This window comes from Eulemur rufifrons, chromosome 7, assembly GCF_041146395.1.
Source record: "Eulemur rufifrons isolate Redbay chromosome 7, OSU_ERuf_1, whole genome shotgun sequence".
NCBI lineage: Eukaryota > Metazoa > Chordata > Mammalia > Primates > Lemuridae > Eulemur > Eulemur rufifrons.
This window is the reverse complement of record NC_090989.1, coordinates 284442555-284459170: the sequence shown is the minus strand read 5'-3', so window position 1 is coordinate 284459170 and position 16616 is coordinate 284442555. Positions and strand designations below refer to the sequence as shown.

General features: G+C 62.8%; 1 protein-coding gene across 1 annotated transcript in view; it reads right to left on the bottom strand.

The window, feature by feature from the left end:
• Positions 1-702: 702 nt before the first annotated feature.
• SARDH (sarcosine dehydrogenase) overlaps positions 703-16616 on the bottom strand; it is a 56536-nt gene continuing 40622 nt past the window's right edge. The window contains exons 18-21 of the mRNA XM_069477057.1: positions 5400-5562; positions 4696-4864; positions 2618-2753; positions 703-1156 (exon numbers count right to left, since the gene is read on the bottom strand). Coding sequence (XP_069333158.1) covers positions 1031-1156; positions 2618-2753; positions 4696-4864; positions 5400-5562 — 594 coding nt within the window. The 3' untranslated portion in view covers positions 703-1030. The remainder of the gene's footprint in view (positions 1157-2617; positions 2754-4695; positions 4865-5399; positions 5563-16616) is intronic.

Sequence of the window (16616 nt, the reverse complement as noted above, 5' to 3'; positions counted from 1 at the left end):
CAGGGCACGCGGGCAAGACCACGTGGTGCAGCTTCGCCGGGGCTGGCCTGGCCCCTTGGTGGCCCAGTGGGCAACCAAGTCCTTCCACCCTGAACCAGGGCGCAAGGGCCAAGGATGGGGCTGGGCTCACCAGGGACAGCAGGGGCACCCCCCGAGCAGGCCAGGCGCCCCTCACACCCGGGCAGGCCAGAGCAGGGGCAGCGTGTAGGGCAGTGCCCACGACCGTGTCCGGCCCCAGGCCCAGCGAGGGTGGCATGGGCAGGAGCTGCCTCCCCATCAACAGTAAGGACAAAGGTCACCCAGGAAAGAGGTGCCATCAGGCTCTTGCCCAGCGGCATGTCCCTGCACCCGGGCCTGGTGAGCGAGGGGCTCCAGGGGAAACCAAGTCAGGAGCCGGCACTTCTGCGTGGGTGAGGGCAGGCATTAGTCGGAGCCCCCCTCCCTGCTTCTGCTCACGGATTTCACAGGGGAACAGGGAGAACAGGCAGGGCGAGAACAGCTCCCCGGCTCCCTCACCTGTGGCACCTGCAGTGGCCTTGATCTCAGGGGCAGGGCGATGCCACGGCACCTGCCACGGCATACAGTGCCCGTCAACTGCCGTTTCTCACCGACCGCAGACGCCACCACACACCCTTCGACCAAGCCTCCCGGGCAGCCCCCTTGCCCAGCGCAAGTCAGAATGAAGCTGGAGCCTGCTGCCTCCCGGCTTTTACACTTTTTATAAGCGTCTGCTAAGCACCTCCTGGAAGCTCCCAGAGGACTGAAGGCACGATCCCCGAGCCCCCACATTTACGGAAGGACGGAGGTGGATTAGAGCCCACCCTCTGCCAGGACCACAGGACGGCCCACCTTGGTCTCTCTGTCCGTGTCTGGTTTCGGGGCTTTGGCAGGACCAGGCCTAGACTAAGGAGGGCCCAGGTTGTGGCCGGGGTCCAGAGTCTGGGACCCAGGGCCATTTAGGGCCTGTGTGGCGCTAGACGGCGTGGGCTGGGGCACCAGGTTTCTGCACCAGGTCACAACCGTGACCCTGTCAGTAGATCCCCTTCAGCCTCTTGTTGTCGGGGTCGAAGGGAGATTTCAGGTGAGCCTGGGCAGCATAGGTCACCCCCATCCTCTCCAGGGCATAGTCGCCACTCTTCACAAAGTCTCTCGAGACCTAGGAGCAGAGGCCAGAGAGGGTCACTCGGTGCTGGCGGGCGCTGGGCTTCCCCCACCTGCCGCCTGTGTCTGGGCCTGGCGCCCCGCCCTGCAGGCGGACTCCTCCCTGTGCCAAAGCAGGCAGAGCTCGCGCCGACGTGCCCTGCGCAGGGCTTGGGGTCCGGCAAAGCCAGGTCTGGCGGCCGGCAGGATTCGCCTGCAGGACAACACGCCTCCCGCCCCAGCGATTCCGGGTCCCTGGGAACGCAGCAGCCCGTTTCCCCGGAACCTGGGCGAGTGCAGCGGCTGGAGCACTGCCGGGAGGCTGGCGGCCAGCGGGCTGGAGTCCCGGCGGTAGGGGTGGCTGGACCGGCTTTGCAGACGGCCTGGCTCAGCCTTCCCAGCAAGACCTCCGGAGGCCAGCCCCAGCGCAGGTGCTCCTTGGGCAGGAGGGGCGCCACGGCCAGCCTGGCATAAAAGATGAGACCTGGCGCCTGCCGCTCAGGGAGCCTTTTGTCCCTGTACGGCACCTAGACCCGGCCGGGGCTGCAGGAGCTGTCTTGGGGCTCTGCTCTGGGAGTTCGAGGGCCCCCCTCCTTCCTGGCAGCTCAGGGCTGGATGAAAACAATGAAAAACAAACAGAGCATTTTACGGCCGGAGCGTCAGGAGGGTGCTCTGAGCTGTGGGTGCACCTGCAGGCTGGACGCTCTGCGCCGCCCGGCGGCCCACAGGCAGGGGACACGGGGAGCTAGTGGCCTCAGATGCCCGAAGGCACGCCCAGGAGTGGATAACTCAGAGCTGCCATGGACCGCATGGTCCTTGCTAATAAGTGTCCGTCAGGCTCGAAATTCTGCCCCCGCCTCCAGCAGCTGTCCCTTCAGTCTTGTGCAGAAATGTCCGTTGTCCCTGGTGTGCTAGACAATGTTGAACCGCCAGCTCTCCGAGGGCGGGAGGGGACTGTGGTTGTAGCGTCTGCCCCTCTCCCTGGTGTAAATGCTCCGGGCATGGCAGGGGGTGGGGTTGGGGAGTAGGTGGGGGGACAAGCACGCAGTTGGCTCTCGCTGCCGGCCCGAGCCGCCGAGGCAGGCCCCAGGTTATCCCTAAGTGTCCTGGGCCACTTTTCTGGCCACTGCTGAGCGTTTGCTGACCGGCAGGAAAGGCGAGTGTTGTTCGAAGAAGAGGCAACTCAGCCTCCACCGCACCCTGGTGCAGCACCCGGCCGGTGGCACCACCTTGCTGGGACCTGGGCTCTGGTCTCCCCAGGTTCCGGAGGGGCCCGTCAGCGGTGGGGCCACCCCATCGCAACCCTGCTGCCTAAGGCCATCCAGTGAGGCGGGTGTCAGGCTGTCCCCGTTGTAGAGATAAGAAACCAAGGTTCAGAGAGAGGCCCCTCGTCCAAGCTCATGGAGCAAGTAAAGGACAGAACCCCCGAGGTGGTGACTTAACCTGTGCCCTGAGTCTCCCGGGGAATGGGACTCACCGGCCCGCCGTGGGGGTCGCGGATGTAACCGTAGGCAATGGTCTTGTCCACGGCAAACCCGAAGCCGGCCCTGCGGGTGTGGCCCACCACCTGGCCGTCCCTCCAGATGGCCTCCAAGCCGAACATGGGCACCTTCCTGGGGGAAGAACACACACAGCTGGGCCCCCGAAAGCCCCGGCCTGCAGGAAGGGGCAGCGAGGGGGCACGGCGGGTCTGCAGGGACCCCGCCCACCCCAGGGCCAGCCCGGCGCCCAGCCAGGGTGCAGCTCTGCGTGAATAGACTGAGTGGACAGAAAATAGCGAGACCAGGACCCTGCTGGCGTCCCGGAGCGAGCGCTTGTGTGCAGGGACGGCGGCCGCTTCCCGTGGGCTTCTGAGCCGCGGCAGCACCAAACCCCGCCGGGCGCTTGGCTCTGGCTCATCCTCACGCGAGACGCACCCTTTATGAGAAGGGCTTTATTACTGTGATATGTGGCTGCTCACTGTGATTTTTGGACCTTCACGGTAGGAAGGAAGGAAAGATGTAAACTAAAACCCGGAGACGCCGGTGACGGCGTAACTGCCGACACCGCGGTGCCGGTCTGCAGGCTTTGCCTGAGGTCTGGTCCTCGCGGCCGGACTGCTGAAGCCCACACTGAGTCCAAAGCGCCCGGCAGGGTTTAGTTTGCCTCCTGGGCCTACAGCTGAGGCCGCGCCGTTCAGGTCCCACGAGTCAGGGATCAGGGCAAGGCTCCAGGGAGGTTCGGGAACGTCCCCTCCTCCCTTTGGTCTCACCCCGGCCCACATGCAGGCGCTCAGCTCACTCTCCACCTGCGGGCACGGCCCAGGGCAACGCGGCGGGGCCGCTCTCCGCCACTCCACAGCCAGCACCTGACCCGCTCTCTCCTGGGGACCGTGACAGCCCAGAGCTGCCAGGCGGGTGCTTATCTCACAGCCTGACATGAAACCCCTGAGCAGAGCCCACTGGGCGGGGACAGGTGCTGTGGAGGCCACCCCCAGAGCCAGGCAGGTCGCGGGGGGGTCAGAACACCGCGGCCAGGCAGGCGGAGGGGCTGTGGGGACCCTGCTGTGCCCGCAAGCTGCTCCGGGGAGAGGTGTGAGCACCGTGCGAGAGGTGCAGCCCGACAGCGCCCGGAGGAAGCCGTGGGACGAGGACGGACCTCTGCTCCTCTCCCCCACCCCTCACTCCCGACACTTCTTTAGAAGGTTCCAGAAATCTGGTAGGAGTGGTACGGTTTGCAGCTGGCTGTCAGCTACACGTCAGCAAAGCCCAGAGCACCCGGCCTTCCTGCTGCTGCTCAGAGCCCTGCAGGTGGCACAGGTGGTCTCTATGCCATTATCGTCCCAGAACAGCCGGAAGCTCCCAGGGAGACTCGGCCCAGCTCTCATCAGCTCCAGCCGCCCCTCAGTGGGGGGAGCCGGGGTCAGGCCCCCAGGCGGGGCCTTTCCTTCCACCTCTGCCGTGTGGCTGGGCCTAGTCCCTGTCCCTTGGCTCCTCGTGCTCTCCTTTGCAAGGCTGGATGGCAGCCCCAGCCAGGCCCTTTCACCCCATCGCAGGGCTGGGGGAGGATGTAACCAGAACAGGACGGGAGGTCCCAGCATGGTGACTGAGCTCACTCTCCACGTGCGGACAAGGCCCAGGGCAATGCAGCAGGGCCGCTCTCCGCCACTCCACCACCCAGCGTGGTGACTGGGAGGCCAGGCTCCGGGGCAGGGCTCCCTGGCCCGTGGCACTCGGCCACGACCCATGCACGGGGGGCTGGCTTGGCTTGGCAGAGCCCTCCTCTCTTAAGGGGAGGGTGTGGCTTCCCCACGGCCCCACACCTGGCCCCGGGCTCTGTCCTGCCCCTGCCTGGCCGCAGAGGGGCCCGGGTCTGCCACTTCAGCTTTGGAGTCAGACCAGCCTGGCTCAAAACCCAGCTCTGCCTCTAACAGAGTGGGACTCAGTTTCCCCATCTGTAATGGCTGTCGTGTGCACTCTGGGAGGGTGTGGCTGGCACGTGGGACATCTCGGTACCGGGGGCTTTGGCTGCTGTGGGCAGTCACTTCCCGAGGGCCCAGGACCAGGGCACACTTACTCCTCCACCGTGAAGCACACCAGGCGCCGGCGGAGGCCCGCGGCCAGCTGCTGCTCCAGGGCCTCGCGCCCCAGGAAAGGCACGGGGGACTTGAGCTTGCAGGTGAAGGCCAAGCCCGCCTCCAGGGGGCTGTCGTCCGGCCGCAGGTCCGCGTGCCAGTGCCGGTAGCCTGTGGGAGGGGACAGCGGGTCGGTGCCCCCTGTGGGGGGGCCCTTCGGAAGACACATGCAGATGCTGCCAAGCCCACCCGCCCCCGTCCCCAGACCCCACCCTCAGGGCAGCCTCGTGACCTGCACAGCCCAGGCACGTCCGCTCCAGAAGATTCCCCTGAGCGGGGCAGCACCCCAGCCCTTGGCACCATCGGGCCAGGGGCACCGGGAGGGACTTGTGAGGGGCCTGGGTGATGCCAGGGGAGCTGCCCCTCCGTGGGGTGGGGGAGTGGGCTTCATCCAGAAGCTCCGGCACCTGCTGTGACCTGCAGGTCTCTCAGATCCCAACTGAGCTCTGGCCCCGCCCCGGTGCCGTCCCGGTGTGTACAGGGGTGGTGACCCCAACACCAGCTCTGGGCCTGGCACGGAAGACCCAGCTCCTGGGCAGCGATGAGGTCTAGGGGCAGGAGGGTGGGGGTGGGGAAGGAAGGCAGCCGGTGGGGAGTGGCGAACAGCTGCCCGGCCTCACTCGGGCCGCCCAGACCCCGTGCTCACCTTTCTCGATGCTCAGGGAGTCGATGGCGCGGTACCCTGCGTTCACGAGGCCGTGCTGGGCTCCCGCCGCCATCAGCGCCCGGTACACAGGCACACAGGACGCCCTCGGGACGTGCAGCTCCCAGCCCAGCTCCCCCACGAAGGACAGCCTCACGGCCCGGACCTGGGGGACGAGGCCACAGCTCAGACACCCCAGGGCCAGGTGACCGAGGCCAGAGGACAGTTCCTGCTGTCACCCTTATAGTAGCGGGATGTGTCAGCCAGCTGGCCACCGAGAAACGCAGTCTTCCCAGGAGGGCTCACTCGAGCTGCCCTGGAAATCCTTACGGGGAGGAAGAGAGGGCGATGGTGGTTTTGGGCTCCCTGTTTGCAGAGCGCAGATCTAAGTGACTGCATTAGTTTTTTGTCACAACAAATGACCACAACTGGGTGGCTTAAAGCAACAGAAATTAGCCCTCAGTTCCGGAAGTGCGGGGGGCCACTCTTGCTTGTCTACCCCACAGAGTCCCCAGGGGCAAGGCCTGAGCGCTCAGCCCCGGGACCACCGAGCTCACAGAAGGGCCACGGGGAGCCCCGACGCCGGAGGAGCCGACCCCATGCTTGGGCGGAGAAGCCCGCAAGGTCTGTGCAGGAGCACAGAGGCTGCTGTGCCCCCGCAGATGGGCTCCTTGCCAACCTGACACATTGATCGCATGGCCGCCAAGGGGATGGTTCTAAACGCTTTCGAAACAGCGTCAGTTTGCTCTGAGTTCCCATTGGCCCAGACCTCTGAAAAAACTCAAAATTGACACTGAAAATGTACTGTTGACATTTCCCTATATCCCTGGTGCAAGCCGTAGGCCCCTGACAAAGATTGCCTTGTCGTCGGGGTTCTAATTTCAGACAGTGTACAGAGGAGCTTGGCGCTCGAAGTCAAACTCATTGTGAAACAGGAAAAATAATTTTTAAAGCCACGCCCATTAACGCCCCCGTGACTGCAGATTCCCGTTCAGACGCACACTCCTCACCCAGACAGGCGACGGGGCTGGAGCTCAGGGGTGGGACGGAGCCGTCCCCTGTCCCGGGTCCCAGCAGCGCAGCGAGGCCGGCGTCAGCTCCACAGCACCCTGCGTACAGCCGGCCCACAGCAGGCGCCCAAGACAGAGCCACAGACAGCGAAGTAGACAGACAGTCCAGGACAGACCCTCACGTATGGCCGAGTCCTTCTCAGGGACGCCGAGACCGCTCAGTGGGGAAAGGACAGTCTCCCCAACAGACAGTGCTGGGAAAACTGGGTCTCCACGTGCGGAGGCCTGAAACGGGGCCCTTATCTTGTGCCGCATCCAGAAATTTACTAGAAATGGAACAAAGGCCTCACCATGAGATCTCCGACTGCACAACCTCTAGAAGAAAGTACAGTGGGATCAGAAACGGCAACGGTGTTTGGAGTATGACACCACAGCAAGGCAACGGAAGCAAAAACAGCCAGATGGAACGGCATCAAACATAAATATTTTTGTGCCCGAAGAAACACTAACAACAGAGCAAAAAGGCAACCCACAGGAGGGGAGAAAATATTTGTGAATCATGTATCTGATAAGGGTTTTTATCCAGAATAAATGAAAAATGCTTATAATTCAACAACCAAAAAAATCAAATTCCCCCATTAAAAAATGGGCAAATCACTCGAATAGACATTTCTCACAGGAAGAATTACAAATGGCCAGGAAGCGTATGAAGAGAGGCTCCACGCCCCTGGTCACCAGAGAAACGCAAACTCCGGGGTGATGCAGACGCAGGGAAAGCGGGGTCTCGAGGAGGTGTCGCACCCGTGCACAGCAGTGTCACTCGCGGCAGCCGGGGGCGGGGGGGCAACCCAAGCGTCCGTGGGCAGAGCACTGCGCAAAGCGCGGTCCGTCCACAGCTGGGATGCTGTCGGCCTTGCGGGGAGGGCGTCCTGACACGGCTGCAACACGACACACCCGGGGACATTGTGCCCAGTGAACTGAGCCATCCCCGGAAGGACAGACGCCAGGAGACCCCACCTGCGGAGGCCCTGGGGTCTCCAGCTTCGCAGGAATAGCAAGTGGAGAGGGGTCGTCGGGCGGGGGACAGGGAATGGGGACTTGTTCAACAGGGACAAGTTCTGTTTTACAAAACGAAAACGTTCTGGAGGTTTGTTCCACAACAATGTGAGCACACTTGACGCTACTCAACTGTTCACTTCAAAATGCTTAGGGTGGTAAAAACCAGCCGTCCACCGGCCACACCCCTCTTCTCCATGACGGGAAACCAAGGCCGGAGGGACTAAGTGACCTGCACTTTTGCAACGTCCTCATCCTGTCCAGGTGCCAGGGACAGAGGAGCGGGGAGGGGCCTGGGACGCAGATGTAGGCACCGTCCCAGCACTGTCCCTCCACAGCACAGAGAATGCCACCCGCCCCCGGCACTCACTGCTGGTGTGGGACAGGTGGGGTATCAGGCCACCCCGCCAGAGCAGGCACCGGAATGGCCGGGGGCTCTGGGGAGACGCAGACCTGCAGGGTCTAGGTCCAGCCCACATTTCACCCCTGCACCTGGCCTTCCCTTCGAGTCCTGGCTTCCGCTTCTGCGAAGCCAGGCGCTCCGGTAGAGCCACCGTGGGGCTGCAAGACGCAGATGCAGCGGGCGCCTGCTGTTCGGCAAGGCGGGTGCTACTGGCACCCCCACTTTACAGACAAGGAAACGGGACTCAAGAAGTTAAGTCACTTGCCCAGGCCCAGGGATGTCCTGGAAAATGCTTCACAGCCAGCTCCGGGGAGAGCGGGGGGAGTTCTGCAGCATTTACTGATCTCCATGGTGTAAACTCCCCTTCCCTGGCTGATTTCAAGCCACCATGACCTCCCAGCCAGCTCGCTGGTTTTCCTGTAGGTTTAGCTATTTAGAGTGGGCATGGCGGCCAGCATTTGCTGAGAAGACCTCGCCATGCTATGGCAGAGCAAGCTTCAGCCACCTGCTCCCAGCCCTGGAACTGGAGCTGGAGCCGGCGCTGCAGACACACTCTCCCGCCCCTGACTTTGAGCATTTCTGGATGGGAGAGGATACGCTCAGGTTTCAGTAAAGCACAGGTCTGGGGGATTCACTGTTGGGCACGTCACTGCACTTCACGCCAGCCGTGCGGTGGCGAGGACTCGGGATCCAGGGAGGTGCCGGCCCCAGCCTCGGCTCGGCCCCAGGGCCATGCTGGAGCCCTGGGCGGTGGCGGTGCTCTGGCCACGTGCGTCATCGGAACTGGCCGGGAGTGTGCCTTTCTGGGTAAACACCACAGGAGGGCTCAAGCAGATGTGCCCACAGACAGGCTGACGTGTCCGACCTTTTCAGATCACATTAGCTCATGGAGGTTTTATAGGGTTCCAGGGCATTTTGTTGTATGACAATACCCTCGACATAGCAGGCGTATCCTCCAAACTTGGTCATCCCTGAGGATGGGAGGACCCCAGATGCCCCGGAAATAAAGGCAGGCAGAGATTAGAGCGTGTGCAGCCTTCTGCAGGGTCTGGGGCTCCAAACCCACAGCAGAGGAGAGAAGCAAGTTGGTGGTAGGATTGGAGGAGCTTCATTTTCCAACCTTCCGGAGATTCCCCAGACACCCGTGATTCTAAAAGCATCCCACTGGTGGAGCACTCACTGTCTCCCATTTGTCTGGTGCAGAAGTTAGTGTGTAGGGGGAGGTGATGAAGGGAATGATGGTAGTAATGACAGTGGCGGTGGTGGTGGTGGTGGTAATGGTGGGGGTGATGGTGGTGGTGGTAACGGTGGTGGTGATTGTGATGATGGTGGGGGTGATGGTGATGGTTGTGATGATGATGGTGGTGGTGGTGGTGATGGTTGTGATGATGGTGGTGGTGGTAATGGTGGCAGTGGTGGTGATGGTAGTGATGGTTGTGATGATGGTGGTGGTGGTGGTGGTGACGATGGTTGTGATGGTGATGGTTGTGGTGATGGTGGTGATGGTGATGGCGGCGGTGGTGGTTGTGATGATGACGGTGGTGTCGATGGTGGTGGTGGTGATGGTAGTGGTGATGGTTGTGATGATGATGGTGGTGGTGGTGGTGATGGTTGTGATGGTGGTAGTGATGGTGATGGTTGTGGTGGTGATGGTTGTGGTGGTGATGGTGGTGATGGTGGTGGTGGTGGTTGTGATGATGACGGTGGTGTCGGTGGTGGTGGTGATGGTTGTGATGAAAATGGTGGTGATGGTGACGGTGATGATGGTGGTGATGGTGATGATGGTGGTGGTGATGGCTGTGATGAAAATGGTGGTGATGGTGATGGTGATGATGGTGGTGGTGATGGTGGTGGTGGTGATGGTGATGATGATGGTGGTGGTGGTGGTCGTGATGATGACAGTGGTGACGGTGGTGGTGGTGGTGGTGGTGATGTTTGTGATGATGGTGGTGGTGATGGTGGTGGTGGTGGTGGTGGTGATGGTGGTGGTGGTGGTGGTGGTGATGGTTGTGATGAAAATGGTGGTGATGGTGATGGTGATGATGGTGGTGGTGGTGGTGGTGATGGTGATGGTGATGATGGTGGTGGTGGTGGTGGTGGTGGTCGTTGTGATGATGATGGTGGTGATGGTGGTGGTGGTGGTGGTGATGGTTGTGATGAAAATGGTGGTGATGGTGGTGGTGATGGTGGTGGTGATGGTGGTGGTGATGGTGGTGGTGGTGGCGGTGGTGGTCGTTGTGATGATGGTGGTGACAGTGGCGGTGGTGGTGGTGATGTTTGTGATGATGGTGGTGGCGGTGGTGGTGATGGTTGTGATGAAAATGGTGGTGATGGTGGTGGTGGTGGTGGTGGTCGTTGTGATGATGATGGTGGTGACGGTGGCGGTGGTGGTGGTGATGTTTGTGATGATGGTGGTGGCGGTGGTAGAAGTGATGGTTCGGGGGGTGGTTATGGTGGTGGCAGTGATAGGGGAGATAGTGACTGGATAGTGACCAATTTTCCAGGAATAAGAATAAATAAAATGTGTGATGCTCAACCCACACTCTGTACACTTAAATGTCTCTGAGGATCTGCAAGGCTGTCCAGGAGCTGGTCAACCTTGGGGTCCATCTCCCAGTCCTCAGGACCGCTGGGTCAGCCACAGACCCACCTCCAGTCACCCGTCAGAGGACAGCTCATCTCCCCGGCTGCCCCTGTTCCCAGAATCCCAGATTTCTCGCAGCCGGTCAAAGCCTTGGGTTACCCCGGGACACCTGTGTGCACTCACAGACCACAGCAGCGGGCTGCAGGGTGGGAACCTGGGGAGCAAGGACTCCGTGCTGCCCTTGCTGAGCCCCGGAGTCTCCGAAGCATGCACCGGGGGTCACTGGGGGACACCCAACCTTGTTCCAACCAGGCCTTGTCCTCACACTTTTATAAAGCACGCAGATTTCACTGTCTCTCCACTGGAGCTTGAATCGTGGCAGGGCACGTGTGCCACCGACTGCAGCCACTGGTGCTTCTCGGCTGCATCACGGAACCTGCTTGTGATGTCACATGTCTGTCTAAGGCCTTGGCAAGTCTGTGCACGTTCTGCAAAGCGAGTTTTTAGGTGGTGGCTGAAACTCAATTGGCACATGAACGCTCTGTGAATGCCACGGCGTCTCTGACTGGCATGTCATGCTTTATCTAATGTGTGTGGGCGAGAGACTGCTCCGTCCTGAACTAATCGAATCCTAACGGCACGCTGTAGCCAGGACTTCTCACCGTCAGGAAAAGAAATCCAATTTCCTTTTGAGCTGAAATTAATTTTCAGAAGAAAACCGCTTTATCGCCACGCCACAGGATGAGTTCCCGGCGCCTGCTGTTTGCAGAGGGGCCCTGTCCTCGGCGAGGCTCCGGGAACACCGTGTCTGCACAGGCTGAGCTCTGGAGACACGGCGGGAGAGCGGGTCCTCGCTGGGAATCTCGCTGGCCCCGAGGCAAATATTTGGGGAGTGAGGACAGTGGGGCCGCTGGCTGCGGGTGGACAGTAACTGCTCCCAGCCGCCTCGTCCTCCGGGGGTCCAAGGATCCAGGAAGCCTGGGGCAGGTCCAGGCAGCTCCGAGAACGCTTGTAAAACAGCAGCCCCGGACATGCAGCTGGGACTCACGCCCAATCTGTCCTGTGAGCGGGGACCACCGGGCGGCGGCAGGGGTTCCGCTGTCCCACCCGGGCCGGGGCTGCAGCTCTTGGCTGCTGCCACGACGCTCCTCGCGGTTCCTTTCGGCCGGCGGGTTGCCGACTGCGCGGTCTCACATATTCCTCTCCCGCAGCTGCTTGGCTGGGGTCCCGCTGATCTCCTATAAATGCTTGGCCCAGCCCCACGCTCCGGCCGGCATTTCTTCACATTGAGGGATATGTCGTCAACACGTTTTTGAGCCAGCACAAGACGTTATTTAGAACAAGATGAAATTCTCCCTGGATTCAGAGAATTCAATGTCTGGACAGACTAATGGGGTGGGCCAGAAGGAATTTTAGACATTGTCTAGGCTTTATGTTACAGATGGGGAAACTGAGGCCCAGAGAGGTGTCCCACAGAAGGCTGGGGCAGGTCTAGAAGCCAGGGTTCTGGCTCCCAGCTCTACTGAGCGCTGGGGTGACAGGGAGGCTTTGGCCCCCAAGACCTGTCAGTGTCTGTGCTGACCCAGCTCCCAGCTCCCACCTGCCTGTGGGACCCACCACGGGAGAGAGGGCGGCGCCGGCCCCAGCGTCCACAGCCTAAAGTCCTGCCAGTGGCTCAGTCCCCACCCTTGCTGCTGGCCAGGGCCTGGGGAGGCCACGTGTCCCAGGCTCAGACCACTGAGAATGTGTGGCCTAGGCTGCTCTGAGGGACAGACTTCCAGGCCAGCAAGATGCGTGACATCAACACCAAGGGACCAAAGCCCCTGCTCTCCTTTCCCCATACCTCGCTCGGGCCCTCGAGGTGGCCACAGCGGACAGGATCCCGTGGCCGGCCACAACCTCAGCTGAGTACCATTCTTCCACGTCCCCCACCCTCACCTCACGGGAGCTGGACCCCCAGCCACCCAGCAACTCCAAGCTCAAGACGTGCAGACCCCACCTCCCGGCCCCCACTGGCCGCTCCCAAGAGCGCCAGGAGGGCGGGAGGAAGAGGGCTGGGAGGAAGAGGGCTGGGAGCGGGAGCTGCCGCCCTGGCGCAGGGTCTCCGGGTGGAGACGGTTAACTTCAGCACTGCCCCCACCTGTCCCCGATGGCCCCACAGAGTGCACGGACATGAGCCATGAGTGACCCCACAGAACTGGCCCCTTAGCCCTGGTGACAGTAAATCGTGTGCTCTGAGGTCAGCTGGCCTTCCTAAGGATGAGGCCCAGGGGGTGCCTGGGCGGGGGGCTGAGCTCTGGGCGAGGCCGGGACAGTGTTCCCTCAGCACCGAGGCGTCTGTTCCTCCAGGCTTGCCAGGGGCCCGGGCGGCGCTGGGTGCAGGGACGGAGCCTGGGTGCTGGGTGGGGCAGTGGGTGGGGCAGTGGGTGGGGCTCGGCCAGCTGCTGCGTCCCGGGCTCACCCACCAGCCCCATCAGCTCTGTCCCAGGGCAGAGGCCCCCTCAAGACAGGGGCTGCCAGGCCTGAGAGAGCAGCGCTCTCTGCATCACCTTGGCCTCCTCTTGCCACGACCCCATTCTCCTCTGTGACTGTCTCTGGGGACTCTCCCCTCCACAACAGTTCCTTGGCCAGTGGTCACCACTCACCCACCCAGGGCCGCTCTGCCGTGCAGGCTGGGCTGAGGCTGCGGCTCCCTCCCGGGCCCGGACTCGACTGGGGCACGTGCTCACGGAGGGCAGGGGCCCTGAGCCTGGCGCCCCAGCGTGTCCAGAAGTCACGCTTGAGCCAGGTGAGGGCCGGCGGAGGGAAGTGTGGGGACAGGAGGCTCAGCATAGGGAAAGGACCCTTCAGTTCAGAAGAAAATGCTAGAACTCAGCTGAAGTTGTGAAAGGTCTGGCCGGAGCTGACGGTGCCGGCTCCAGTGTTGCCCCGGAGACTGCGCGGTCCAGGCTGTTGCTCTTTCCCGTGGTCCAGCCTCTGCCACCCGGACCCTCCACAGCCCGCACGCACCGGGCAGCGGGAAGGCAGAAGCCCGTGCTCCCCACACGCGGGTCTATTCCTCCGTAAGTGACGCTTGTGTCTGCCCTGCCCTGTGTTTCCAACCTCCTGTCACCACGACCTCCCCCAGCCAGGGACCCCGGCCCACAGCTCCGTGCCCCTCTCCCACCTGCCAGAGACCTGGGACCCCTCTGTGCACGGGGAGGGGCCCAGCAGATACCAAAGGACAGAGAATAACACACCATGGAATGACCCAGAAAGCTGGGACCACGTCCCTCAAACACCTGACTCGGTGGACCCAGTTCTGATCTCCATCTTAGGTTGATCACCAGAGACCCGCGAGAGGCCGTGTTCAAGGCAAGCAGCTCACAGGGCTGTTTCCGAGGTGAAGAAGTGGACCCAGCGAGCACGTCCAAGCCCAGGGCGCTGCCCACGTTGCCGGGAGGCGGCTCTCGGTGGACCCGGTGAGGACATCCAAGCCCAGGGCACTGCCCACGTTGCCGGGAGGCGGCTCTCAGTGGACCCGGTGAGCACGTCCAAGCCCAGGGCACTGCCCATATCGCCGGGAGGCAGCTCTCGGTGGACCCGGTGAGCACGTCCAAGCCCAGGGCACTGCCCATGTCGCCGGGAGGCAGCTCTCGGTGGACCCGGTGAGGACATCCAAGCCCAGGGCACTGCCCACGTTGCCGGGAGGCGGCTCTCAGTGGACCCGGTGAGGACATCCAAGCCCAGGGCACTGCCCACGTTGCCGGGAGGCGGCTCTCGGTGGACCCGGTGAGGACATCCAAGCCCAGGGCACTGCCCACGTTGCCGGGAGGCGGCTCTCAGTGGACCCGGTGAGGACATCCAAGCCCAGGGCACTGCCCACGTTGCCGGGAGGCGGCTCTCGGTGGACCCGGTGAGGACATCCAAGCCCAGGGCACTGCCCACGTTGCCGGGAGGCGGCTCTCAGTGGACCCGGTGAGCACGTCCAAGCCCAGGGCACTGCCCATGTCGCCGGGAGGCAGCTCTCGGTGGACCCGGTGAGGACATCCAAGCCCAGGGCACTGCCCACGTCGCCGGGAGGCGGCTCTCAGGGAACTTTTAAACGGATGAGAAGACGATTGTGCCATTCTAAGAGAATAAAGCAGGGTGCACAAACTATCTATAGGTTGGTCCTGATTTTGTTTTCAAATATCTAGACATGGGCCACGGAAGGTCGCAGGACAGACACTCGACATTTAACCACGGTTTCTCTGAGGTTGGGCTGGGGCTGCGCGGACTCGTTCATGCTCTGAGAATGGCGCAAATTCCACAGGGAGACACGCTGGCCACCGTGTCCTCAGCCAGACGGCCACAGGCGAGCGTCACGCAGCACTGCGTGGGGCCTGGGGACCTGCGATCCGCATTCTGGGGCTGACGAAGGCAGGCGCAGAGAGGCCAAGGTCGTGCCCAAGGTGGGCTTGCTAGAGGTGAGGTCTGCGCCGGGCCCTGCACCCTCAAAGCCACGGCGCACGGTCATGCTCGGACACAGAGCACCGAGCCCTCCTTTATAAAGCCACAGTGCACTTAGTGTACGACACGGTGAGCCAGGAGACAGCCTCCCAGCACCCGCCTTGCTCCTGGCCCTGCCTGTCACCCTGGAAGCGTGGCCTCTGTCAGCTCAGTCGAGACGTGGCCTGGCCTGGCTCCTGGGCCCCACAGGTGCAGGTGGCTTCAGGTAGCTGCTGCCAGGCAGGGCCGGCCCCTGAGACAGGGGAGGCAGCTGGAGCCACCTGTCTGGCCTGAGAACCAGTCCCAGTGGCTTGCTGGGGGCTGGGCCTCCGGTGGGAGCGGACGTGTTCCCACCTGGTCTTCTCCCTGTCCAACAGCCAAGCCACACATAGGCTGAGCCGACGCCAAGCCTCCGCAGGGTGGGAGAAACCCACCGCTCCCTTCCCTTCTGCAGATCAGAGCTCAGCCCCGAACAAAGCTGGATGCTACAGGGACCCCACGGGTGGCCTGAGCTGGAGTCGGGGCAGTCTGGACGCCACCGCGGCCGAGGGTCGAGCTGTGCTGCTCTCTCAGAGAGCCCACCCTCTCTGGTCCCGGCAGGCAGCTTTGCACAAGGAGGCAGGAAGCGAGCTAGACAGGGGCGGCCCGGCTTCCCGCCGCCGGTGCAGCCTCCGGAGCGGGGCTGCACAGCTGCCTTTCTCTCCTGTCCCTGGCAGCCTCCTCCCCGCCGTCACCACCGCACTGTTTATTTGCTAACAGGACGCAGACTTGTCCCCCAGGCCCTGCAGCCCTCTGCAGCCAGGACCTCATCCCGACCTTCCTCAGCACTGAGTTCTCAGATGAACACACGGGACGCGGACATGGGGGAGGCGCACCCCAATCCAGCCGCCCACCCCCCAAAGCCACGTCGGTTTCAGCCACACGCGCCGTGGCTCTGGAGCCGGCATTAGCTGGGTGTCCTTGAGCAGCCAGTCCCTGAGCTCAGTCCAGGTAACGCCCACCGCACGGGGTAACCTCTCCTCCTCCGTGAGCGCTGGAGGGCTCCACAGGCCCGGCCGGCCCCGAAGCCAGTGCGGCTCACACCGCGGCCCACACGCAGGGCAGTCACGCACCGCGGTCCTGCCCCGGGACCTTGGCCACATGGGGATACACTGTGGTTGCCACAGCCGGGGGTGCTGCTGGCATCGAGCGGGTAGGGGCTGGGGAGGCCGCAGACACCCCGCCATGTGCATTAGACCCTGCAGTGCGGGACATCTGCTCCTGCACGCCAGCCGCGCTGAGGTTGGGACGCTGTGACGGAACCTTCCACGTCACGAGGGCCGTGTGGGGAAACGTGTGTGCAGTGTTAGAACCCAGCCGGGTACGCGGGAGGCCCGCCCCTGCCAAACAGGGGCCGGTGTCATTTCTGCCACCCTCACCTTGGCCTGGAGGAGTCAAGACAAGGTCGTGGTGCTTCAGGAAAGTGCTGCCCAGGAGGGCCCAGGCTGGCCCAGAGCTGCGGCCAAGACCCCGACCCCGGTCTCAGGAGGGGCTGCCTCGGCCCAGGCCCTAGACTGTGTGGAGCTGGTGGGGTGGGGGTGGCTTCGGGGGCTGGCCTGCCCCCGCCTAAGCAGCCCCTCCTGCCACGTCCACAGTGCGGGGTGGGAGGGCGCTCGGACACGGAGACAGACCTGCCCTGTTACGTGGGGGGGGTCTCT